The sequence below is a fragment of the Humulus lupulus genome, unplaced genomic scaffold (assembly GCF_963169125.1).
Source record: "Humulus lupulus unplaced genomic scaffold, drHumLupu1.1 SCAFFOLD_714, whole genome shotgun sequence".
Classification (NCBI taxonomy): domain Eukaryota; kingdom Viridiplantae; phylum Streptophyta; class Magnoliopsida; order Rosales; family Cannabaceae; genus Humulus; species Humulus lupulus.
In genome coordinates, this window is record NW_026908803.1 from 1,689 (window position 1) to 27,851 (window position 26,163).

The window sequence follows — 26,163 nt, forward strand, 5'->3', positions numbered from 1 at the left end:
CAACAGACTGGTTTGGACGAAGCTGTAGAGACATTTAATGTCGTGTTGCAGTTTGGTCCTTTTGAAATGAAAAGCTCCATTTTCCTCTATACTCCATTCAGCCTCTGGTTTTGCAAGCTCGGGTATGATATCCATCATTAGCTCATCACTCAGATTTTCGCGAACCTTCGAAAACTCGCAGGGCACTTCTTCCAGCAAAAAGATGTCGTTTATTTCCTCGGCAGAGAATGGAACTTCCACTTCACGCACTATGAGTTCAGTTGAATATTCTTTGTCTAAGAAATTGGAATAGAATTCTTTTACCAGTTCAGGGACTGGCGGTTCAGGTGGTAAGCACAGATATTTCCACTTCCTCTTGTTGATGGTGTCGATCAGCCATTGTGGCATATCTCCAAACTCAGTTTCTTTTGCCATCATACACCTTTGGAAGGTGGCGGGAGCATTGCATAAGCCAAATGGCATCCTTCTAAAGGCAAAGTTGCCGTAGGGACAAGTGAATGTTGTCTTTTCTTGGTCTTCCGGCGCAATAGAGATTTGATTATAACCTGAATATCCGTCAAGAAAACAGTAAAATTCTTTTCCCGCCAACCGATCCAACATTTGGTCAATAAATGGCAGCGGAAAATGGTCCTTCCAAGTGGCATTATTCAACTTCCTATAGTCCATGCAAACTCGCCAACCAGTCACCGTTCGTGTGGGAATCAATTCATTATTGTCATTAGTCACCACTGTAACTCCTCCCTTTTTAGGGACACATTGAACCGGGCTGACCCATGAGCTGTCTGAAATCGGGTACACAATGCCATAATCCAACCACTTAATCACTTCTTTCCGAACTACTTCCTTCATGATGGGATTCAACCGTCGCTGCTGCTCAATAGAGTTATTACAGCCAGCTTCCATCAGTATTTTGTGCATACAAAATGTTGGGCTAATGCCTTTTATGTCAGCCATAGTCCAACCAATTGCTTTCTTATGCTCTTTCAACACCTCTAGCAACAAACTTTCAGCTTCAGCTCCCAACAATGCTGAAATAATGACTGGCAGCGTCTCATTGTCCCCCAAGTAAGCATATTTTAAGTGGCTCGGCAAAGGTTTCAACTCTAGCTTTGGTGGTTCTTGAATGGAAGGCTTTGGAGGCTTGAAATTCCCTTCCGATAGGTTTAGAGACTCATAAGGTTTGCTGAATTTCATGGCTGGTTTGCTAGACTCTACCCATGTGACTTGGGACTCCTCCTCTTTGCTAAATTCTTCATCATCTTCAAAGATATTCACCTCCAAATCAGCCTTGCGAATTTCCGTATGAAAAGTTTCAGCCACAAGTGTCTCAATTACACTCAATCTAGAGCATTCTTCGATGTCATCCGGAAACTTCATGGCTTTGAAAACACTAAAGGTCACTTGTTGATCATTCACCCTCATGGTAAGTTCTCCATTTTGCACATCAATCAAAGTCCTCCGGGTAGCAAGAAACGGCCTCCCCAAAATGATTGGTACATCTCTATCCGCTTCATAATCAAGAATAATGAAGTCGGCCAGAAAGATGAACTTGTCAACTTGCACTAGAACATCTTCAATTTTTCCTTCCGGATGAGCCATAGAACGGTCCGCCAATTGCAAAGTAACTGTGGTTGGTCGAGCTTCCCCAATGCCTAGCTTTTTGAAAATTGACATAGGCATTAGAATAATACTAGCACCTAAGTCACATAGAGCTCTTCCCACATCTCTTCCACCAATTGAACATGGAATTGTAAAGCTGCCCGGATCTTTCAATTTAGGAGGAATCTTGCTTTTTAACATTGCACTACAACCCTCCGTCAAAGCAACTGTTTCAAACTCACCAAGCCTCCTCTTTCTTGTCAAAATGTCTTTCAAAAACTTTACATAATTGGGCATTTGCTCCAAAGCTTCCACCAAGGGAATGTTGATATGGAGCTGCTTCAAAACATCCAAAAACTTCCTGAATTGGCCATCTTGCTGCTGTTTTTTTGAATCGTTGAGGAAATGGCGGAGGTGGCTTGTGTAAAGTCTTTTCTATAGTAGAATGCTGACCCGATGCTGTTTCAATTGGGGAGAATTCAACAGCTGCACTTGCTGGTTTTTTACTCGTTTCCCCTTCGGTTTGGATTGAAGTAGGCTCCTTGCTGCCCTTTGTTTTCTCCTCATTCACTTCCATATTTTTCCCACTTCGTAGATTGATTGCCTTGCATTGTTCTTTTCCATCCCTCCTTGGATTCTCGGTGTCACTTGGCAAAGAACCTTGGGGTCGATTTTTCAAGTCATTAGCTAAATGCCCCAATTGAATTTCCAAATTCCGAAGAGAAGCTGCCTGGCTTTGAATTACTACGTCATTCTTGGCCATATAATCTCTCATTAAATTCTCCAAAGAACTTGTTTGAGAGCCTTGAGGTGAGTGTGGTTGTTGAGGTCTTGGTTGTTGAGAAAATCCCGGTGGATATGACTGTTTTCCTTGTGTTGGTGCTCCACTTGAACTTGCTCCTTGACCCCCCCATGACAGATTTGGATGATGCCTCCATGATGGATTGTAAGTGTTCGAATATGGGTTGTTGTTGCGATTGGAGTTTTGATTACCCACATAGAAGACCGAAGCTAGATTTGAAGGGCAATTCTCAAAAGTATGCCCGTCCCCACAATACACACATGATACTTCTGCACTTTGAATGGCAGCAGCTGGCTGTACATTTCCTCCCATACTCATGTTCTTTAAAATGTTGGTCATTGAGGCCATTTGAGCGATTAGAGCGGTTAGAGCATCTACTTCAAGAACACCCGCTACTTTTCGGCATGTAGGAGCTCTAGTATTTGACCATTGGTAGTTGTTGCTTGCTATTCTTTCCAAAATCTCAAATGCTTCGTTATAAGTCTTGGAAAGAATGGCTCCATTGGCTGAAGCATCCAATACCATTCGAGAGGCTGCATTGAGACCATTGTAAAATGTCTCCATTTGTATGCAATGTGGGATACCATGGTGAGGACACTTTCTCAATACCACTTGAATCTTTCCCAAGCATCACTAGTAGACTCATCTTCCATTTGTTGAAAAGACATAATCTCACTTCGAAACCTTGCATTTCTAGTGGGAGGGAAGTACTTTCTTAAGAATTTTTCAGCCAAGTCGTTCCAATTTGTCACCGAATCGGGAGGAAGGGTGTTGAGCCATGATCTAGCTCGGTTCCTTAAAGAGAACGGGAATAACTTCAGTCTTAGCGCCTCTTCACTTACTCCTTGTAACTTGAAAGAATCGCTCACCTCCAAAAATGAGCGAAGATGGAGATGAGGGTCTTCCGTGGGCATCCCACTAAACTGCCCAACTGTTTGGAGCATTTGAAACATGACGGGTTTGAGCTTAAACTGAGGTGCTTGAATTTCGGGCCTCACAATGCCCGGATTGAGCTCGTTGAACATAGGGGCAGCATATTCTCTTATTACTCTAGCTCTATCATCCGCCAAGACAATAGGATTAGTCATGTTTTGCGCACCCTCTTCTTCTTCTCCAACATTTTCAGCCATGTTGCAGCGGCTTTTAGCCTTTTGTGCCTTTCTCCTTTTTCTGAAAGTACGTTCAATTTCGGGGTCAATAGGAGCAAGTTCAGATTTGTCTTGTTCGTTCATGCACTAGATTAAACCTAAGAAACGCACAACCCAAACAAGCAGAATTAGAAACAAACAGAAATAAATTGCAAAATAGTTGATAATACAGAATTTTAATTTTCAATCCCCGGCAACGGCGCCAAAATCTTAGTGTGAAAATTAATATACGCAGTCACACAAGTAATACAATGATAAGTAAGATCGTCTCCACAGGGATTGCAAACAAAATACAATGTAAAATCAACTAATTACAACTTAAAATAAATGGAAAATATGAGAATGATTGAGTAATGAAGCTAAATTTAAATGACTGTAAATAAACTTGCTTAAAATGTAGCTACTATTGCTGGAAAAATAATTGCTAGAGAAGTTGTATATGTGAAAATGGACTTGAATAATTAATCCCCCCTATGCTGAATCTGCCCAGTTGATACAGCATTTCGCTCAGCAAAATTACACAGTGTTAACAGAATTCATAATATGCTCGTGAGGTTTTTCCAAAACTCACCAATTCAGTTCTACCACTTAATTCAATACATTCCTATATTAAATCAGGTTGTAAAACATCAGTTAAACACCAATTCTCAAGTTATGCAAGGTATTAAAATATTCCTATCTTGCTTACTAAGAACAACCTACACATGGTAATTCACTTGCATCATCCAAGTTAATTCCATTAGATTTAACCTTTCCAGAATCAGATCTAGCTTAGTAAAATTGTTATTCATGGCCGGTTCATAACAATTAACAACAGTGAGCTCACTTGAATGAACAAAGGTAAAATTGCTAAAATCATGCATTCAATTTAATTAATCAAAGTCATAGGGGTTCATAGCTATCCAAGCCTCAAAGAAGCTTAGCTCATGTTCAAAACAGAAAATACAATGGAAAATAAAATCTGTCTTGCCATGGAAGTTGTTTGTCTTTTACAAAATATTGAAATCCAAGTTAAAAAGAAGACAAAAGAATAGAAGAAGAATAGAAATAACAAAATTCGAGCTAGGCAGCTCGTGTTCTTCTTCTTCTCGGAATTCCACTCCTTTTTGCTTGGTTTTTTGGTGTTCTTCACGTTCTGCAACTCTCCTTTCCTTTAATGGCAGCTCCTTTCTGTTGTAATCCAAAAAAATGATGGTGGCTGGTACTTGTTTTTTTTTTCCTTAGGGTACACTTCATTTACCCTGATTAGAAAGCCCAACAACATTCTCCTTTGGCCCACGGGTTGGTCTCCTTTCTTCACAACAGCCAGCTGGCATGTTTTTAAGTGATTGCCACCTGTGCGCTGACTTGGATGAAGAAAAGCCTGCTGGTATTTTGTCCACGTCATTTCCCAGTACCCAAAAATGCTATAGCATTTTGTTCTCCAGCAATTCAGCAGCATTTCCAGCTTAGTGTTCACTTCGGCCTCGGATTCCTTTCTTTCCCTTAGCGATTCAAAAATTCCTTTCGTAAACAACAAAACAAACAGAATTAATTAATTAATTACATTTAATACTAACAACTTAAAAGACTCCTAAATTAGTACACTAACTAGAAAAGAAAGATAAAACTAATCAAACTTACAAACAACATCACATTCATTACTCTTTTCACTAAAAATCATGTTCAAAGTTAATAAAAATAACTCTATACCATAGAGTTATCACACCCCAAACTTAGTGTATTGCTCGTCCTTGAGTAATGAAAAACAAAACTAACAAGACAGTAAAAACAAACAAGACAGCAACAACACAACACTTGCAACAGAGAGGATACTACTCATTCAGACTTAGTTTAGCGAAGAAAATTCTCTCGGAATTATATGGAATGGAAATTGCACTGATGGTAGTGAATATGCCTTGAACCTATGTGTTTCAATCAAGTTTTGCATGCTATTTTTGTCCTTAATGCTTACCAAGAGTAACTCAATCACTAGAGTGTGCAAATGCTTCCCACCAACACCTTGAATTCCTATAATAACTACCCTCGATCCTCGAGTTTAAAAAGTTTGCTTCCATAAGTTGAATTAGTGCAACCCTCTCCACTAATGCAGTCTAGCTTTACACCCTAGATCAAAAGGACTTTAATAAGCTTGTAATGTGAGGCTTCGGCTAGGGTAGGATGAAAAGTAATATCTCTAAGGCTTACATCCTAACCACCTCAATTTATCAAGGACTTTTCTTTCTCTCTCAAGCTCTCACCCAAGATTTCACTCTTAACCCACAATAATGAAGTTGATACAGCTCAATTCTCTTGCTATTTTCATTTCCAAAACTGACTAGATAATGAGAAAGAAGGCCAATCTATTTTCTTGTATAGGGGGTGGTACACCCCAAACTTAGGTTCAAAACCGCCTCTTTCTCTCCTTTTTTTGTTTTTTTTTTGTTTTTTTTTTTTTTTTTTTGAACAAAATATTGTAACAGTAAAGAGATATATATATATAGCAAGAGAAATATGAATGTTTTTATGTGAGCTCATTCCCACACACCCCAAACTTAAATCCCATCATTGTCCCCAATGTGGCTAAACAAATAAAACTAGGAATAGCTCACCACATTGTTGCTAATTATACCCTCACTTTCCTAACCAATAAATTGATTTGTCCTTGATAAATTTCAGCAATTAAGTTCGGGTAATGAAGAATGAAAATTATGGGTATGGGGGTATATTAAACATTAATGGGTGTTAAGAAAAATTAGACAAATCGGCTCAAATAGGGGTGACTAAAGACAATTAATATTTATCAGGTTAGCTTGAAAGGCTCAATCGTCCAAGGATGGCCTAGATCATTTCTAAGTTGTAAAGCTAGCTAGGATTTCGCCTCAAGGGTTACACTAACCAATTCTAGAAGCTTAAACTCTCTCAAGGTGTTAGTCATTCTAAAAATTCAAAATACTGTGGGATAGCAAAAGCACACTTCTAGTGAAAGAATTACTCCTAGACTAGCATTTGGACAATAATAGCACTTAGACTCGCAATTTTAACACACAAATTCAGGGCATATCACATATGGATGAGAATGGATGCTTTCATCATTGAGCACTATGCTAAACTAGCCTAAACAAAATAATACCTCTCAGTTACAAAACAAACACAAACTTAGGTCACACAACTACAAGTAACATGTCCTAAACACACAACTAACAACACAGAATTAAACAAACACAAACAGCCACAAACAAAATTAAAATAAAATAAAACAAAACTAAGGAAAGAAAACCCCCTCTTTACTCAGACTCCTCGCCATGGGAATCCTCTGCTTCTACAATAACGTCATTCCAAGGCTCCAAAATGTGCTCCGGGAAAGTTGGGAATTGAGGACTAGATTTGGGCAGCGCCTTTTGCAGAACATTCTTCATTGCAGCATCCCGCTGTTGCTCATAACTCCAATGAGCCTGCAGTCGCTCACACATCTGTGACTGCCGCTGAAACATTTTATGTTGCATAGCTTCTTGCTTGGCCAGCCTCTCCATAAATGGGTCACTCGAAGTGGAAGCGGCTGCGGTGGTGCTTTTCGGGGCGCGAGCAGGCCCGAAGCTAATGAGGCCTTTTAATGGGACCATGCCCTCTTCTGGCCAAATGGGTACACCGGCACCTCAACACAGAGATGTGATTAAAGAAGGGAAGAAGAATTTCCCTTTTTCTCGGTGTGCACAGTCACAAATTTCTTGGGCTATTACTCTTCCAACGTCTATCTTCATTCCCTTCATGATGCAATAAAGCATCCACATTCTTTCTCTGCTCACCGTTGAGTCATGAGACGTTGGCAACAGACTGGTTTGGACGAAGCTGTAGAGACATTTAATGTCGTGTTGCAGTTTGGTCCTTTTGAAATGAAAAGCTCCATTTTCCTCTATACTCCATTCAGCCTCTGGTTTTGCAAGCTCGGGTATGATATCCATCATTAGCTCATCACTCAGATTTTCGCGAACCTTCGAAAACTCGCAGGGCACTTCTTCCAGCAAAAAGATGTCGTTTATTTCCTCGGCAGAGAATGGAACTTCCACTTCACGCACTATGAGTTCAGTTGAATATTCTTTGTCTAAGAAATTGGAATAGAATTCTTTTACCAGTTCAGGGACTGGCGGTTCAGGTGGTAAGCACAGATATTTCCACTTCCTCTTGTTGATGGTGTCGATCAGCCATTGTGGCATATCTCCAAACTCAGTTTCTTTTGCCATCATACACCTTTGGAAGGTGGCGGGAGCATTGCATAAGCCAAATGGCATCCTTCTAAAGGCAAAGTTGCCGTAGGGACAAGTGAATGTTGTCTTTTCTTGGTCTTCCGGCGCAATAGAGATTTGATTATAACCTGAATATCCGTCAAGAAAACAGTAAAATTCTTTTCCCGCCAACCGATCCAACATTTGGTCAATAAATGGCAGCGGAAAATGGTCCTTCCAAGTGGCATTATTCAACTTCCTATAGTCCATGCAAACTCGCCAACCAGTCACCGTTCGTGTGGGAATCAATTCATTATTGTCATTAGTCACCACTGTAACTCCTCCCTTTTTAGGGACACATTGAACCGGGCTGACCCATGAGCTGTCTGAAATCGGGTACACAATGCCATAATCCAACCACTTAATCACTTCTTTCCGAACTACTTCCTTCATGATGGGATTCAACCGTCGCTGCTGCTCAATAGAGTTATTACAGCCAGCTTCCATCAGTATTTTGTGCATACAAAATGTTGGGCTAATGCCTTTTATGTCAGCCATAGTCCAACCAATTGCTTTCTTATGCTCTTTCAACACCTCTAGCAACAAACTTTCAGCTTCAGCTCCCAACAATGCTGAAATAATGACTGGCAGCGTCTCATTGTCCCCCAAGTAAGCATATTTTAAGTGGCTCGGCAAAGGTTTCAACTCTAGCTTTGGTGGTTCTTGAATGGAAGGCTTTGGAGGCTTGAAATTCCCTTCCGATAGGTTTAGAGACTCATAAGGTTTGCTGAATTTCATGGCTGGTTTGCTAGACTCTACCCATGTGACTTGGGACTCCTCCTCTTTGCTAAATTCTTCATCATCTTCAAAGATATTCACCTCCAAATCAGCCTTGCGAATTTCCGTATGAAAAGTTTCAGCCACAAGTGTCTCAATTACACTCAATCTAGAGCATTCTTCGATGTCATCCGGAAACTTCATGGCTTTGAAAACACTAAAGGTCACTTGTTGATCATTCACCCTCATGGTAAGTTCTCCATTTTGCACATCAATCAAAGTCCTCCGGGTAGCAAGAAACGGCCTCCCCAAAATGATTGGTACATCTCTATCCGCTTCATAATCAAGAATAATGAAGTCGGCCAGAAAGATGAACTTGTCAACTTGCACTAGAACATCTTCAATTTTTCCTTCCGGATGAGCCATAGAACGGTCCGCCAATTGCAAAGTAACTGTGGTTGGTCGAGCTTCCCCAATGCCTAGCTTTTTGAAAATTGACATAGGCATTAGAATAATACTAGCACCTAAGTCACATAGAGCTCTTCCCACATCTCTTCCACCAATTGAACATGGAATTGTAAAGCTGCCCGGATCTTTCAATTTAGGAGGAATCTTGCTTTTTAACATTGCACTACAACCCTCCGTCAAAGCAACTGTTTCAAACTCACCAAGCCTCCTCTTTCTTGTCAAAATGTCTTTCAAAAACTTTACATAATTGGGCATTTGCTCCAAAGCTTCCACCAAGGGAATGTTGATATGGAGCTGCTTCAAAACATCCAAAAACTTCCTGAATTGGCCATCTTGCTGCTGTTTTTTTGAATCGTTGAGGAAATGGCGGAGGTGGCTTGTGTAAAGTCTTTTCTATAGTAGAATGCTGACCCGATGCTGTTTCAATTGGGGAGAATTCAACAGCTGCACTTGCTGGTTTTTTACTCGTTTCCCCTTCGGTTTGGATTGAAGTAGGCTCCTTGCTGCCCTTTGTTTTCTCCTCATTCACTTCCATATTTTTCCCACTTCGTAGATTGATTGCCTTGCATTGTTCTTTGCCATCCCTCCTTGGATTCTCGGTGTCACTTGGCAAAGAACCTTGGGGTCGATTTTTCAAGTCATTAGCTAAATGCCCCAATTGAATTTCCAAATTCCGAAGAGAAGCTGCCTGGCTTTGAATTACTACGTCATTCTTGGCCATATAATCTCTCATTAAATTCTCCAAAGAACTTGTTTGAGAGCCTTGAGGTGAGTGTGGTTGTTGAGGTCTTGGTTGTTGAGAAAATCCCGGTGGATATGACTGTTTTCCTTGTGTTGGTGCTCCACTTGAACTTGCTCCTTGACCCCCCCATGACAGATTTGGATGATGCCTCCATGATGGATTGTAAGTGTTCGAATATGGGTTGTTGTTGCGATTGGAGTTTTGATTACCCACATAGAAGACCGAAGCTAGATTTGAAGGGCAATTCTCAAAAGTATGCCCGTCCCCACAATACACACATGATACTTCTGCACTTTGAATGGCAGCAGCTGGCTGTACATTTCCTCCCATACTCATGTTCTTTAAAATGTTGGTCATTGAGGCCATTTGAGCGATTAGAGCGGTTAGAGCATCTACTTCAAGAACACCCGCTACTTTTCGGCATGTAGGAGCTCTAGTATTTGACCATTGGTAGTTGTTGCTTGCTATTCTTTCCAAAATCTCAAATGCTTCGTTATAAGTCTTGGAAAGAATGGCTCCATTGGCTGAAGCATCCAATACCATTCGAGAGGCTGCATTGAGACCATTGTAAAATGTCTCCATTTGTATGCAATGTGGGATACCATGGTGAGGACACTTTCTCAATACCACTTGAATCTTTCCCAAGCATCACTAGTAGACTCATCTTCCATTTGTTGAAAAGACATAATCTCACTTCGAAACCTTGCATTTCTAGTGGGAGGGAAGTACTTTCTTAAGAATTTTTCAGCCAAGTCGTTCCAATTTGTCACCGAATCGGGAGGAAGGGTGTTGAGCCATGATCTAGCTCGGTTCCTTAAAGAGAACGGGAATAACTTCAGTCTTAGCGCCTCTTCACTTACTCCTTGTAACTTGAAAGAATCGCTCACCTCCAAAAATGAGCGAAGATGGAGATGAGGGTCTTCCGTGGGCATCCCACTAAACTGCCCAACTGTTTGGAGCATTTGAAACATGACGGGTTTGAGCTTAAACTGAGGTGCTTGAATTTCGGGCCTCACAATGCCCGGATTGAGCTCGTTGAACATAGGGGCAGCATATTCTCTTATTACTCTAGCTCTATCATCCGCCAAGACAATAGGATTAGTCATGTTTTGCGCACCCTCTTCTTCTTCTCCAACATTTTCAGCCATGTTGCAGCGGCTTTTAGCCTTTTGTGCCTTTCTCCTTTTTCTGAAAGTACGTTCAATTTCGGGGTCAATAGGAGCAAGTTCAGATTTGTCTTGTTCGTTCATGCACTAGATTAAACCTAAGAAACGCACAACCCAAACAAGCAGAATTAGAAACAAACAGAAATAAATTGCAAAATAGTTGATAATACAGAATTTTAATTTTCAATCCCCGGCAACGGCGCCAAAATCTTAGTGTGAAAATTAATATACGCAGTCACACAAGTAATACAATGATAAGTAAGATCGTCTCCACAGGGATTGCAAACAAAATACAATGTAAAATCAACTAATTACAACTTAAAATAAATGGAAAATATGAGAATGATTGAGTAATGAAGCTAAATTTAAATGACTGTAAATAAACTTGCTTAAAATGTAGCTACTATTGCTGGAAAAATAATTGCTAGAGAAGTTGTATATGTGAAAATGGACTTGAATAATTAATCCCCCCTATGCTGAATCTGCCCAGTTGATACAGCATTTCGCTCAGCAAAATTACACAGTGTTAACAGAATTCATAATATGCTCGTGAGGTTTTTCCAAAACTCACCAATTCAGTTCTACCACTTAATTCAATACATTCCTATATTAAATCAGGTTGTAAAACATCAGTTAAACACCAATTCTCAAGTTATGCAAGGTATTAAAATATTCCTATCTTGCTTACTAAGAACAACCTACACATGGTAATTCACTTGCATCATCCAAGTTAATTCCATTAGATTTAACCTTTCCAGAATCAGATCTAGCTTAGTAAAATTGTTATTCATGGCCGGTTCATAACAATTAACAACAGTGAGCTCACTTGAATGAACAAAGGTAAAATTGCTAAAATCATGCATTCAATTTAATTAATCAAAGTCATAGGGGTTCATAGCTATCCAAGCCTCAAAGAAGCTTAGCTCATGTTCAAAACAGAAAATACAATGGAAAATAAAATCTGTCTTGCCATGGAAGTTGTTTGTCTTTTACAAAATATTGAAATCCAAGTTAAAAAGAAGACAAAAGAATAGAAGAAGAATAGAAATAACAAAATTCGAGCTAGGCAGCTCGTGTTCTTCTTCTTCTCGGAATTCCACTCCTTTTTGCTTGGTTTTTTGGTGTTCTTCACGTTCTGCAACTCTCCTTTCCTTTAATGGCAGCTCCTTTCTGTTGTAATCCAAAAAAATGATGGTGGCTGGTACTTGTTTTTTTTTTCCTTAGGGTACACTTCATTTACCCTGATTAGAAAGCCCAACAACATTCTCCTTTGGCCCACGGGTTGGTCTCCTTTCTTCACAACAGCCAGCTGGCATGTTTTTAAGTGATTGCCACCTGTGCGCTGACTTGGATGAAGAAAAGCCTGCTGGTATTTTGTCCACGTCATTTCCCAGTACCCAAAAATGCTATAGCATTTTGTTCTCCAGCAATTCAGCAGCATTTCCAGCTTAGTGTTCACTTCGGCCTCGGATTCCTTTCTTTCCCTTAGCGATTCAAAAATTCCTTTCGTAAACAACAAAACAAACAGAATTAATTAATTAATTACATTTAATACTAACAACTTAAAAGACTCCTAAATTAGTACACTAACTAGAAAAGAAAGATAAAACTAATCAAACTTACAAACAACATCACATTCATTACTCTTTTCACTAAAAATCATGTTCAAAGTTAATAAAAATAACTCTATACCATAGAGTTATCACACCCCAAACTTAGTGTATTGCTCGTCCTTGAGTAATGAAAAACAAAACTAACAAGACAGTAAAAACAAACAAGACAGCAACAACACAACACTTGCAACAGAGAGGATACTACTCATTCAGACTTAGTTTAGCGAAGAAAATTCTCTCGGAATTATATGGAATGGAAATTGCACTGATGGTAGTGAATATGCCTTGAACCTATGTGTTTCAATCAAGTTTTGCATGCTATTTTTGTCCTTAATGCTTACCAAGAGTAACTCAATCACTAGAGTGTGCAAATGCTTCCCACCAACACCTTGAATTCCTATAATAACTACCCTCGATCCTCGAGTTTAAAAAGTTTGCTTCCATAAGTTGAATTAGTGCAACCCTCTCCACTAATGCAGTCTAGCTTTACACCCTAGATCAAAAGGACTTTAATAAGCTTGTAATGTGAGGCTTCGGCTAGGGTAGGATGAAAAGTAATATCTCTAAGGCTTACATCCTAACCACCTCAATTTATCAAGGACTTTTCTTTCTCTCTCAAGCTCTCACCCAAGATTTCACTCTTAACCCACAATAATGAAGTTGATACAGCTCAATTCTCTTGCTATTTTCATTTCCAAAACTGACTAGATAATGAGAAAGAAGGCCAATCTATTTTCTTGTATAGGGGGTGGTACACCCCAAACTTAGGTTCAAAACCGCCTCTTTCTCTCCTTTTTTTGTTTTTTTTTTGTTTTTTTTTTTTTTTTTTTGAACAAAATATTGTAACAGTAAAGAGATATATATATATAGCAAGAGAAATATGAATGTTTTTATGTGAGCTCATTCCCACACACCCCAAACTTAAATCCCATCATTGTCCCCAATGTGGCTAAACAAATAAAACTAGGAATAGCTCACCACATTGTTGCTAATTATACCCTCACTTTCCTAACCAATAAATTGATTTGTCCTTGATAAATTTCAGCAATTAAGTTCGGGTAATGAAGAATGAAAATTATGGGTATGGGGGTATATTAAACATTAATGGGTGTTAAGAAAAATTAGACAAATCGGCTCAAATAGGGGTGACTAAAGACAATTAATATTTATCAGGTTAGCTTGAAAGGCTCAATCGTCCAAGGATGGCCTAGATCATTTCTAAGTTGTAAAGCTAGCTAGGATTTCGCCTCAAGGGTTACACTAACCAATTCTAGAAGCTTAAACTCTCTCAAGGTGTTAGTCATTCTAAAAATTCAAAATACTGTGGGATAGCAAAAGCACACTTCTAGTGAAAGAATTACTCCTAGACTAGCATTTGGACAATAATAGCACTTAGACTCGCAATTTTAACACACAAATTCAGGGCATATCACATATGGATGAGAATGGATGCTTTCATCATTGAGCACTATGCTAAACTAGCCTAAACAAAATAATACCTCTCAGTTACAAAACAAACACAAACTTAGGTCACACAACTACAAGTAACATGTCCTAAACACACAACTAACAACACAGAATTAAACAAACACAAACAGCCACAAACAAAATTAAAATAAAATAAAACAAAACTAAGGAAAGAAAACCCCCTCTTTACTCAGACTCCTCGCCATGGGAATCCTCTGCTTCTACAATAACGTCATTCCAAGGCTCCAAAATGTGCTCCGGGAAAGTTGGGAATTGAGGACTAGATTTGGGCAGCGCCTTTTGCAGAACATTCTTCATTGCAGCATCCCGCTGTTGCTCATAACTCCAATGAGCCTGCAGTCGCTCACACATCTGTGACTGCCGCTGAAACATTTTATGTTGCATAGCTTCTTGCTTGGCCAGCCTCTCCATAAATGGGTCACTCGAAGTGGAAGCGGCTGCGGTGGTGCTTTTCGGGGCGCGAGCAGGCCCGAAGCTAATGAGGCCTTTTAATGGGACCATGCCCTCTTCTGGCCAAATGGGTACACCGGCACCTCAACACAGAGATGTGATTAAAGAAGGGAAGAAGAATTTCCCTTTTTCTCGGTGTGCACAGTCACAAATTTCTTGGGCTATTACTCTTCCAACGTCTATCTTCATTCCCTTCATGATGCAATAAAGCATCCACATTCTTTCTCTGCTCACCGTTGAGTCATGAGACGTTGGCAACAGACTGGTTTGGACGAAGCTGTAGAGACATTTAATGTCGTGTTGCAGTTTGGTCCTTTTGAAATGAAAAGCTCCATTTTCCTCTATACTCCATTCAGCCTCTGGTTTTGCAAGCTCGGGTATGATATCCATCATTAGCTCATCACTCAGATTTTCGCGAACCTTCGAAAACTCGCAGGGCACTTCTTCCAGCAAAAAGATGTCGTTTATTTCCTCGGCAGAGAATGGAACTTCCACTTCACGCACTATGAGTTCAGTTGAATATTCTTTGTCTAAGAAATTGGAATAGAATTCTTTTACCAGTTCAGGGACTGGCGGTTCAGGTGGTAAGCACAGATATTTCCACTTCCTCTTGTTGATGGTGTCGATCAGCCATTGTGGCATATCTCCAAACTCAGTTTCTTTTGCCATCATACACCTTTGGAAGGTGGCGGGAGCATTGCATAAGCCAAATGGCATCCTTCTAAAGGCAAAGTTGCCGTAGGGACAAGTGAATGTTGTCTTTTCTTGGTCTTCCGGCGCAATAGAGATTTGATTATAACCTGAATATCCGTCAAGAAAACAGTAAAATTCTTTTCCCGCCAACCGATCCAACATTTGGTCAATAAATGGCAGCGGAAAATGGTCCTTCCAAGTGGCATTATTCAACTTCCTATAGTCCATGCAAACTCGCCAACCAGTCACCGTTCGTGTGGGAATCAATTCATTATTGTCATTAGTCACCACTGTAACTCCTCCCTTTTTAGGGACACATTGAACCGGGCTGACCCATGAGCTGTCTGAAATCGGGTACACAATGCCATAATCCAACCACTTAATCACTTCTTTCCGAACTACTTCCTTCATGATGGGATTCAACCGTCGCTGCTGCTCAATAGAGTTATTACAGCCAGCTTCCATCAGTATTTTGTGCATACAAAATGTTGGGCTAATGCCTTTTATGTCAGCCATAGTCCAACCAATTGCTTTCTTATGCTCTTTCAACACCTCTAGCAACAAACTTTCAGCTTCAGCTCCCAACAATGCTGAAATAATGACTGGCAGCGTCTCATTGTCCCCCAAGTAAGCATATTTTAAGTGGCTCGGCAAAGGTTTCAACTCTAGCTTTGGTGGTTCTTGAATGGAAGGCTTTGGAGGCTTGAAATTCCCTTCCGATAGGTTTAGAGACTCATAAGGTTTGCTGAATTTCATGGCTGGTTTGCTAGACTCTACCCATGTGACTTGGGACTCCTCCTCTTTGCTAAATTCTTCATCATCTTCAAAGATATTCACCTCCAAATCAGCCTTGCGAATTTCCGTATGAAAAGTTTCAGCCACAAGTGTCTCAATTACACTCAATCTAGAGCATTCTTCGATGTCATCCGGAAACTTCATGGCTTTGAAAACACTAAAGGTCACTTGTTGATCATTCACCCTCATGGTAAGTTCTCCATTTTGCACATCAATCAAAGTCCTCCGGGTAGCAAGAAACGGCCTCCCCAAAATGATTGGTACATCTCTATCCGCTTCATAATCAAGAATAATGAAGTCGGCCAGAAAGATGAACTTGTCAACTTGCACTAGAACATCTTCAATTTTTCCTTCCGGATGAGCCATAGAACGGTCCGCCAATTGCAAAGTAACTGTGGTTGGTCGAGCTTCCCCAATGCCTAGCTTTTTGAAAATTGACATAGGCATTAGAATAATACTAGCACCTAAGTCACATAGAGCTCTTCCCACATCTCTTCCACCAATTGAACATGGAATTGTAAAGCTGCCCGGATCTTTCAATTTAGGAGGAATCTTGCTTTTTAACATTGCACTACAACCCTCCGTCAAAGCAACTGTTTCAAACTCACCAAGCCTCCTCTTTCTTGTCAAAATGTCTTTCAAAAACTTTACATAATTGGGCATTTGCTCCAAAGCTTCCACCAAGGGAATGTTGATATGGAGCTGCTTCAAAACATCCAAAAACTTCCTGAATTGGCCATCTTGCTGCTGTTTTTTTGAATCGTTGAGGAAATGGCGGAGGTGGCTTGTGTAAAGTCTTTTCTATAGTAGAATGCTGACCCGATGCTGTTTCAATTGGGGAGAATTCAACAGCTGCACTTGCTGGTTTTTTACTCGTTTCCCCTTCGGTTTGGATTGAAGTAGGCTCCTTGCTGCCCTTTGTTTTCTCCTCATTCACTTCCATATTTTTCCCACTTCGTAGATTGATTGCCTTGCATTGTTCTTTGCCATCCCTCCTTGGATTCTCGGTGTCACTTGGCAAAGAACCTTGGGGTCGATTTTTCAAGTCATTAGCTAAATGCCCCAATTGAATTTCCAAATTCCGAAGAGAAGCTGCCTGGCTTTGAATTACTACGTCATTCTTGGCCATATAATCTCTCATTAAATTCTCCAAAGAACTTGTTTGAGAGCCTTGAGGTGAGTGTGGTTGTTGAGGTCTTGGTTGTTGAGAAAATCCCGGTGGATATGACTGTTTTCCTTGTGTTGGTGCTCCACTTGAACTTGCTCCTTGACCCCCCCATGACAGATTTGGATGATGCCTCCATGATGGATTGTAAGTGTTCGAATATGGGTTGTTGTTGCGATTGGAGTTTTGATTACCCACATAGAAGACCGAAGCTAGATTTGAAGGGCAATTCTCAAAAGTATGCCCGTCCCCACAATACACACATGATACTTCTGCACTTTGAATGGCAGCAGCTGGCTGTACATTTCCTCCCATACTCATGTTCTTTAAAATGTTGGTCATTGAGGCCATTTGAGCGATTAGAGCGGTTAGAGCATCTACTTCAAGAACACCCGCTACTTTTCGGCATGTAGGAGCTCTAGTATTTGACCATTGGTAGTTGTTGCTTGCTATTCTTTCCAAAATCTCAAATGCTTCGTTATAAGTCTTGGAAAGAATGGCTCCATTGGCTGAAGCATCCAATACCATTCGAGAGGCTGCATTGAGACCATTGTAAAATGTCTCCATTTGTATGCAATGTGGGATACCATGGTGAGGACACTTTCTCAATACCACTTGAATCTTTCCCAAGCATCACTAGTAGACTCATCTTCCATTTGTTGAAAAGACATAATCTCACTTCGAAACCTTGCATTTCTAGTGGGAGGGAAGTACTTTCTTAAGAATTTTTCAGCCAAGTCGTTCCAATTTGTCACCGAATCGGGAGGAAGGGTGTTGAGCCATGATCTAGCTCGGTTCCTTAAAGAGAACGGGAATAACTTCAGTCTTAGCGCCTCTTCACTTACTCCTTGTAACTTGAAAGAATCGCTCACCTCCAAAAATGAGCGAAGATGGAGATGAGGGTCTTCCGTGGGCATCCCACTAAACTGCCCAACTGTTTGGAGCATTTGAAACATGACGGGTTTGAGCTTAAACTGAGGTGCTTGAATTTCGGGCCTCACAATGCCCGGATTGAGCTCGTTGAACATAGGGGCAGCATATTCTCTTATTACTCTAGCTCTATCATCCGCCAAGACAATAGGATTAGTCATGTTTTGCGCACCCTCTTCTTCTTCTCCAACATTTTCAGCCATGTTGCAGCGGCTTTTAGCCTTTTGTGCCTTTCTCCTTTTTCTGAAAGTACGTTCAATTTCGGGGTCAATAGGAGCAAGTTCAGATTTGTCTTGTTCGTTCATGCACTAGATTAAACCTAAGAAACGCACAACCCAAACAAGCAGAATTAGAAACAAACAGAAATAAATTGCAAAATAGTTGATAATACAGAATTTTAATTTTCAATCCCCGGCAACGGCGCCAAAATCTTAGTGTGAAAATTAATATACGCAGTCACACAAGTAATACAATGATAAGTAAGATCGTCTCCACAGGGATTGCAAACAAAATACAATGTAAAATCAACTAATTACAACTTAAAATAAATGGAAAATATGAGAATGATTGAGTAATGAAGCTAAATTTAAATGACTGTAAATAAACTTGCTTAAAATGTAGCTACTATTGCTGGAAAAATAATTGCTAGAGAAGTTGTATATGTGAAAATGGACTTGAATAATTAATCCCCCCTATGCTGAATCTGCCCAGTTGATACAGCATTTCGCTCAGCAAAATTACACAGTGTTAACAGAATTCATAATATGCTCGTGAGGTTTTTCCAAAACTCACCAATTCAGTTCTACCACTTAATTCAATACATTCCTATATTAAATCAGGTTGTAAAACATCAGTTAAACACCAATTCTCAAGTTATGCAAGGTATTAAAATATTCCTATCTTGCTTACTAAGAACAACCTACACATGGTAATTCACTTGCATCATCCAAGTTAATTCCATTAGATTTAACCTTTCCAGAATCAGATCTAGCTTAGTAAAATTGTTATTCATGGCCGGTTCATAACAATTAACAACAGTGAGCTCACTTGAATGAACAAAGGTAAAATTGCTAAAATCATGCATTCAATTTAATTAATCAAAGTCATAGGGGTTCATAGCTATCCAAGCCTCAAAGAAGCTTAGCTCATGTTCAAAACAGAAAATACAATGGAAAATAAAATCTGTCTTGCCATGGAAGTTGTTTGTCTTTTACAAAATATTGAAATCCAAGTTAAAAAGAAGACAAAAGAATAGAAGAAGAATAGAAATAACAAAATTCGAGCTAGGCAGCTCGTGTTCTTCTTCTTCTCGGAATTCCACTCCTTTTTGCTTGGTTTTTTGGTGTTCTTCACGTTCTGCAACTCTCCTTTCCTTTAATGGCAGCTCCTTTCTGTTGTAATCCAAAAAAATGATGGTGGCTGGTACTTGTTTTTTTTTTCCTTAGGGTACACTTCATTTACCCTGATTAGAAAGCCCAACAACATTCTCCTTTGGCCCACGGGTTGGTCTCCTTTCTTCACAACAGCCAGCTGGCATGTTTTTAAGTGATTGCCACCTGTGCGCTGACTTGGATGAAGAAAAGCCTGCTGGTATTTTGTCCACGTCATTTCCCAGTACCCAAAAATGCTATAGCATTTTGTTCTCCAGCAATTCAGCAGCATTTCCAGCTTAGTGTTCACTTCGGCCTCGGATTCCTTTCTTTCCCTTAGCGATTCAAAAATTCCTTTCGTAAACAACAAAACAAACAGAATTAATTAATTAATTACATTTAATACTAACAACTTAAAAGACTCCTAAATTAGTACACTAACTAGAAAAGAAAGATAAAACTAATCAAACTTACAAACAACATCACATTCATTACTCTTTTCACTAAAAATCATGTTCAAAGTTAATAAAAATAACTCTATACCATAGAGTTATCACACCCCAAACTTAGTGTATTGCTCGTCCTTGAGTAATGAAAAACAAAACTAACAAGACAGTAAAAACAAACAAGACAGCAACAACACAACACTTGCAACAGAGAGGATACTACTCATTCAGACTTAGTTTAGCGAAGAAAATTCTCTCGGAATTATATGGAATGGAAATTGCACTGATGGTAGTGAATATGCCTTGAACCTATGTGTTTCAATCAAGTTTTGCATGCTATTTTTGTCCTTAATGCTTACCAAGAGTAACTCAATCACTAGAGTGTGCAAATGCTTCCCACCAACACCTTGAATTCCTATAATAACTACCCTCGATCCTCGAGTTTAAAAAGTTTGCTTCCATAAGTTGAATTAGTGCAACCCTCTCCACTAATGCAGTCTAGCTTTACACCCTAGATCAAAAGGACTTTAATAAGCTTGTAATGTGAGGCTTCGGCTAGGGTAGGATGAAAAGTAATATCTCTAAGGCTTACATCCTAACCACCTCAATTTATCAAGGACTTTTCTTTCTCTCTCAAGCTCTCACCCAAGATTTCACTCTTAACCCACAATAATGAAGTTGATACAGCTCAATTCTCTTGCTATTTTCATTTCCAAAACTGACTAGATAATGAGAAAGAAGGCCAATCTATTTTCTTGTATAGGGGGTGGTACACCCCAAACTTAGGTTCAAAACCGCCTCTTTCTCTCCTTTTTTTGTTTTTTTTTTGTTTTTTTTTTTTTTTTTTTGAACAAAATATTGTAACAGTAAAGAGATATATATATATAGCAAGAGAAATATGAATGTTTTTATGTGAGCTCATTCCCACACACCCCAAACTTAAATCCCATCATTGTCCCCAATGTGGCTAAACAAATAAAACTAGGAATAGCTCACCACATTGTTGCTAATTATACCCTCACTTTCCTAACCAATAAATTGATTTGTCCTTGATAAATTTCAGCAATTAAGTTCGGGTAATGAAGAATGAAAATTATGGGTATGGGGGTATATTAAACATTAATGGGTGTTAAGAAAAATTAGACAAATCGGCTCAAATAGGGGTGACTAAAGACAATTAATATTTATCAGGTTAGCTTGAAAGGCTCAATCGTCCAAGGATGGCCTAGATCATTTCTAAGTTGTAAAGCTAGCTAGGATTTCGCCTCAAGGGTTACACTAACCAATTCTAGAAGCTTAAACTCTCTCAAGGTGTTAGTCATTCTAAAAATTCAAAATACTGTGGGATAGCAAAAGCACACTTCTAGTGAAAGAATTACTCCTAGACTAGCATTTGGACAATAATAGCACTTAGACTCGCAATTTTAACACACAAATTCAGGGCATATCACATATGGATGAGAATGGATGCTTTCATCATTGAGCACTATGCTAAACTAGCCTAAACAAAATAATACCTCTCAGTTACAAAACAAACACAAACTTAGGTCACACAACTACAAGTAACATGTCCTAAACACACAACTAACAACACAGAATTAAACAAACACAAACAGCCACAAACAAAATTAAAATAAAATAAAACAAAACTAAGGAAAGAAAACCCCCTCTTTACTCAGACTCCTCGCCATGGGAATCCTCTGCTTCTACAATAACGTCATTCCAAGGCTCCAAAATGTGCTCCGGGAAAGTTGGGAATTGAGGACTAGATTTGGGCAGCGCCTTTTGCAGAACATTCTTCATTGCAGCATCCCGCTGTTGCTCATAACTCCAATGAGCCTGCAGTCGCTCACACATCTGTGACTGCCGCTGAAACATTTTATGTTGCATAGCTTCTTGCTTGGCCAGCCTCTCCATAAATGGGTCACTCGAAGTGGAAGCGGCTGCGGTGGTGCTTTTCGGGGCGCGAGCAGGCCCGAAGCTAATGAGGCCTTTTAATGGGACCATGCCCTCTTCTGGCCAAATGGGTACACCGGCACCTCAACACAGAGATGTGATTAAAGAAGGGAAGAAGAATTTCCCTTTTTCTCGGTGTGCACAGTCACAAATTTCTTGGGCTATTACTCTTCCAACGTCTATCTTCATTCCCTTCATGATGCAATAAAGCATCCACATTCTTTCTCTGCTCACCGTTGAGTCATGAGACGTTGGCAACAGACTGGTTTGGACGAAGCTGTAGAGACATTTAATGTCGTGTTGCAGTTTGGTCCTTTTGAAATGAAAAGCTCCATTTTCCTCTATACTCCATTCAGCCTCTGGTTTTGCAAGCTCGGGTATGATATCCATCATTAGCTCATCACTCAGATTTTCGCGAACCTTCGAAAACTCGCAGGGCACTTCTTCCAGCAAAAAGATGTCGTTTATTTCCTCGGCAGAGAATGGAACTTCCACTTCACGCACTATGAGTTCAGTTGAATATTCTTTGTCTAAGAAATTGGAATAGAATTCTTTTACCAGTTCAGGGACTGGCGGTTCAGGTGGTAAGCACAGATATTTCCACTTCCTCTTGTTGATGGTGTCGATCAGCCATTGTGGCATATCTCCAAACTCAGTTTCTTTTGCCATCATACACCTTTGGAAGGTGGCGGGAGCATTGCATAAGCCAAATGGCATCCTTCTAAAGGCAAAGTTGCCGTAGGGACAAGTGAATGTTGTCTTTTCTTGGTCTTCCGGCGCAATAGAGATTTGATTATAACCTGAATATCCGTCAAGAAAACAGTAAAATTCTTTTCCCGCCAACCGATCCAACATTTGGTCAATAAATGGCAGCGGAAAATGGTCCTTCCAAGTGGCATTATTCAACTTCCTATAGTCCATGCAAACTCGCCAACCAGTCACCGTTCGTGTGGGAATCAATTCATTATTGTCATTAGTCACCACTGTAACTCCTCCCTTTTTAGGGACACATTGAACCGGGCTGACCCATGAGCTGTCTGAAATCGGGTACACAATGCCATAATCCAACCACTTAATCACTTCTTTCCGAACTACTTCCTTCATGATGGGATTCAACCGTCGCTGCTGCTCAATAGAGTTATTACAGCCAGCTTCCATCAGTATTTTGTGCATACAAAATGTTGGGCTAATGCCTTTTATGTCAGCCATAGTCCAACCAATTGCTTTCTTATGCTCTTTCAACACCTCTAGCAACAAACTTTCAGCTTCAGCTCCCAACAATGCTGAAATAATGACTGGCAGCGTCTCATTGTCCCCCAAGTAAGCATATTTTAAGTGGCTCGGCAAAGGTTTCAACTCTAGCTTTGGTGGTTCTTGAATGGAAGGCTTTGGAGGCTTGAAATTCCCTTCCGATAGGTTTAGAGACTCATAAGGTTTGCTGAATTTCATGGCTGGTTTGCTAGACTCTACCCATGTGACTTGGGACTCCTCCTCTTTGCTAAATTCTTCATCATCTTCAAAGATATTCACCTCCAAATCAGCCTTGCGAATTTCCGTATGAAAAGTTTCAGCCACAAGTGTCTCAATTACACTCAATCTAGAGCATTCTTCGATGTCATCCGGAAACTTCATGGCTTTGAAAACACTAAAGGTCACTTGTTGATCATTCACCCTCATGGTAAGTTCTCCATTTTGCACATCAATCAAAGTCCTCCGGGTAGCAAGAAACGGCCTCCCCAAAATGATTGGTACATCTCTATCCGCTTCATAATCAAGAATAATGAAGTCGGCCAGAAAGATGAACTTGTCAACTTGCACTAGAACATCTTCAATTTTTCCTTCCGGATGAGCCATAGAACGGTCCGCCAATTGCAAAGTAACTGTGGTTGGTCGAGCTTCCCCAATGCCTAGCTTTTTGAAAATTGACATAGGCATTAGAATAATACTAGCACCTAAGTCACATAGAGCTCTTCCCACATCTCTTCCACCAATTGAACATGGAATTGTAAAGCTGCCCGGATCTTTCAATTTAGGAGGAATCTTGCTTTTTAACATTGCACTACAACCCTCCGTCAAAGCAACTGTTTCAAACTCACCAAGCCTCCTCTTTCTTGTCAAAATGTCTTTCAAAAACTTTACATAATTGGGCATTTGCTCCAAAGCTTCCACCAAGGGAATGTTGATATGGAGCTGCTTCAAAACATCCAAAAACTTCCTGAATTGGCCATCTTGCTGCTGTTTTTTTGAATCGTTGAGGAAATGGCGGAGGTGGCTTGTGTAAAGTCTTTTCTATAGTAGAATGCTGACCCGATGCTGTTTCAATTGGGGAGAATTCAACAGCTGCACTTGCTGGTTTTTTACTCGTTTCCCCTTCGGTTTGGATTGAAGTAGGCTCCTTGCTGCCCTTTGTTTTCTCCTCATTCACTTCCATATTTTTCCCACTTCGTAGATTGATTGCCTTGCATTGTTCTTTGCCATCCCTCCTTGGATTCTCGGTGTCACTTGGCAAAGAACCTTGGGGTCGATTTTTCAAGTCATTAGCTAAATGCCCCAATTGAATTTCCAAATTCCGAAGAGAAGCTGCCTGGCTTTGAATTACTACGTCATTCTTGGCCATATAATCTCTCATTAAATTCTCCAAAGAACTTGTTTGAGAGCCTTGAGGTGAGTGTGGTTGTTGAGGTCTTGGTTGTTGAGAAAATCCCGGTGGATATGACTGTTTTCCTTGTGTTGGTGCTCCACTTGAACTTGCTCCTTGACCCCCCCATGACAGATTTGGATGATGCCTCCATGATGGATTGTAAGTGTTCGAATATGGGTTGTTGTTGCGATTGGAGTTTTGATTACCCACATAGAAGACCGAAGCTAGATTTGAAGGGCAATTCTCAAAAGTATGCCCGTCCCCACAATACACACATGATACTTCTGCACTTTGAATGGCAGCAGCTGGCTGTACATTTCCTCCCATACTCATGTTCTTTAAAATGTTGGTCATTGAGGCCATTTGAGCGATTAGAGCGGTTAGAGCATCTACTTCAAGAACACCCGCTACTTTTCGGCATGTAGGAGCTCTAGTATTTGACCATTGGTAGTTGTTGCTTGCTATTCTTTCCAAAATCTCAAATGCTTCGTTATAAGTCTTGGAAAGAATGGCTCCATTGGCTGAAGCATCCAATACCATTCGAGAGGCTGCATTGAGACCATTGTAAAATGTCTCCATTTGTATGCAATGTGGGATACCATGGTGAGGACACTTTCTCAATACCACTTGAATCTTTCCCAAGCATCACTAGTAGACTCATCTTCCATTTGTTGAAAAGACATAATCTCACTTCGAAACCTTGCATTTCTAGTGGGAGGGAAGTACTTTCTTAAGAATTTTTCAGCCAAGTCGTTCCAATTTGTCACCGAATCGGGAGGAAGGGTGTTGAGCCATGATCTAGCTCGGTTCCTTAAAGAGAACGGGAATAACTTCAGTCTTAGCGCCTCTTCACTTACTCCTTGTAACTTGAAAGAATCGCTCACCTCCAAAAATGAGCGAAGATGGAGATGAGGGTCTTCCGTGGGCATCCCACTAAACTGCCCAACTGTTTGGAGCATTTGAAACATGACGGGTTTGAGCTTAAACTGAGGTGCTTGAATTTCGGGCCTCACAATGCCCGGATTGAGCTCGTTGAACATAGGGGCAGCATATTCTCTTATTACTCTAGCTCTATCATCCGCCAAGACAATAGGATTAGTCATGTTTTGCGCACCCTCTTCTTCTTCTCCAACATTTTCAGCCATGTTGCAGCGGCTTTTAGCCTTTTGTGCCTTTCTCCTTTTTCTGAAAGTACGTTCAATTTCGGGGTCAATAGGAGCAAGTTCAGATTTGTCTTGTTCGTTCATGCACTAGATTAAACCTAAGAAACGCACAACCCAAACAAGCAGAATTAGAAACAAACAGAAATAAATTGCAAAATAGTTGATAATACAGAATTTTAATTTTCAATCCCCGGCAACGGCGCCAAAATCTTAGTGTGAAAATTAATATACGCAGTCACACAAGTAATACAATGATAAGTAAGATCGTCTCCACAGGGATTGCAAACAAAATACAATGTAAAATCAACTAATTACAACTTAAAATAAATGGAAAATATGAGAATGATTGAGTAATGAAGCTAAATTTAAATGACTGTAAATAAACTTGCTTAAAATGTAGCTACTATTGCTGGAAAAATAATTGCTAGAGAAGTTGTATATGTGAAAATGGACTTGAATAATTAATCCCCCCTATGCTGAATCTGCCCAGTTGATACAGCATTTCGCTCAGCAAAATTACACAGTGTTAACAGAATTCATAATATGCTC

The 26,163-nt window shown here is 40.0% G+C and overlaps 4 protein-coding genes and 4 non-coding genes across 8 annotated transcripts; 4 read left to right on the forward strand and 4 right to left on the reverse strand.

Moving 5' to 3' along the window:
• Window positions 1–1,837: 1,837 nt before the first annotated feature.
• LOC133811811 (uncharacterized) lies at window positions 1,838–2,965 on the reverse strand. Its single transcript, XM_062246219.1, has one exon. It carries the CDS (start codon window positions 2,963–2,965, stop codon window positions 1,838–1,840), a length of 1,128 nt encoding a protein of 375 aa, XP_062102203.1.
• Window positions 2,966–2,981: 16 nt separating this feature from the next.
• On the forward strand, window positions 2,982–3,087 carry LOC133811815 (small nucleolar RNA R71). Its single transcript, XR_009883349.1, has one exon. It is a non-coding gene; the product is annotated as a small nucleolar RNA R71 (small nucleolar RNA).
• A 6,105-nt stretch (window positions 3,088–9,192) lies between these two features.
• On the reverse strand, window positions 9,193–10,320 carry LOC133811812 (uncharacterized). Its single transcript, XM_062246220.1, has one exon. It carries the CDS (start codon window positions 10,318–10,320, stop codon window positions 9,193–9,195), a length of 1,128 nt encoding a protein of 375 aa, XP_062102204.1.
• A 16-nt stretch (window positions 10,321–10,336) lies between these two features.
• LOC133811816 (small nucleolar RNA R71) lies at window positions 10,337–10,442 on the forward strand. Its single transcript, XR_009883350.1, has one exon. It is a non-coding gene; the product is annotated as a small nucleolar RNA R71 (small nucleolar RNA).
• Window positions 10,443–16,547: 6,105 nt separating this feature from the next.
• Window positions 16,548–17,675, reverse strand: LOC133811813 (uncharacterized). The gene has a single exon (XM_062246221.1). It carries the CDS (start codon window positions 17,673–17,675, stop codon window positions 16,548–16,550), a length of 1,128 nt encoding a protein of 375 aa, XP_062102205.1.
• A 16-nt stretch (window positions 17,676–17,691) lies between these two features.
• On the forward strand, window positions 17,692–17,797 carry LOC133811817 (small nucleolar RNA R71). Its single transcript, XR_009883351.1, has one exon. It is a non-coding gene; the product is annotated as a small nucleolar RNA R71 (small nucleolar RNA).
• Window positions 17,798–23,902: 6,105 nt separating this feature from the next.
• Window positions 23,903–25,030, reverse strand: LOC133811814 (uncharacterized). Its single transcript, XM_062246222.1, has one exon. It carries the CDS (start codon window positions 25,028–25,030, stop codon window positions 23,903–23,905), a length of 1,128 nt encoding a protein of 375 aa, XP_062102206.1.
• A 16-nt stretch (window positions 25,031–25,046) lies between these two features.
• LOC133811818 (small nucleolar RNA R71) lies at window positions 25,047–25,152 on the forward strand. Its single transcript, XR_009883352.1, has one exon. It is a non-coding gene; the product is annotated as a small nucleolar RNA R71 (small nucleolar RNA).
• The last annotated feature ends 1,011 nt before the right edge of the window (window positions 25,153–26,163 follow it).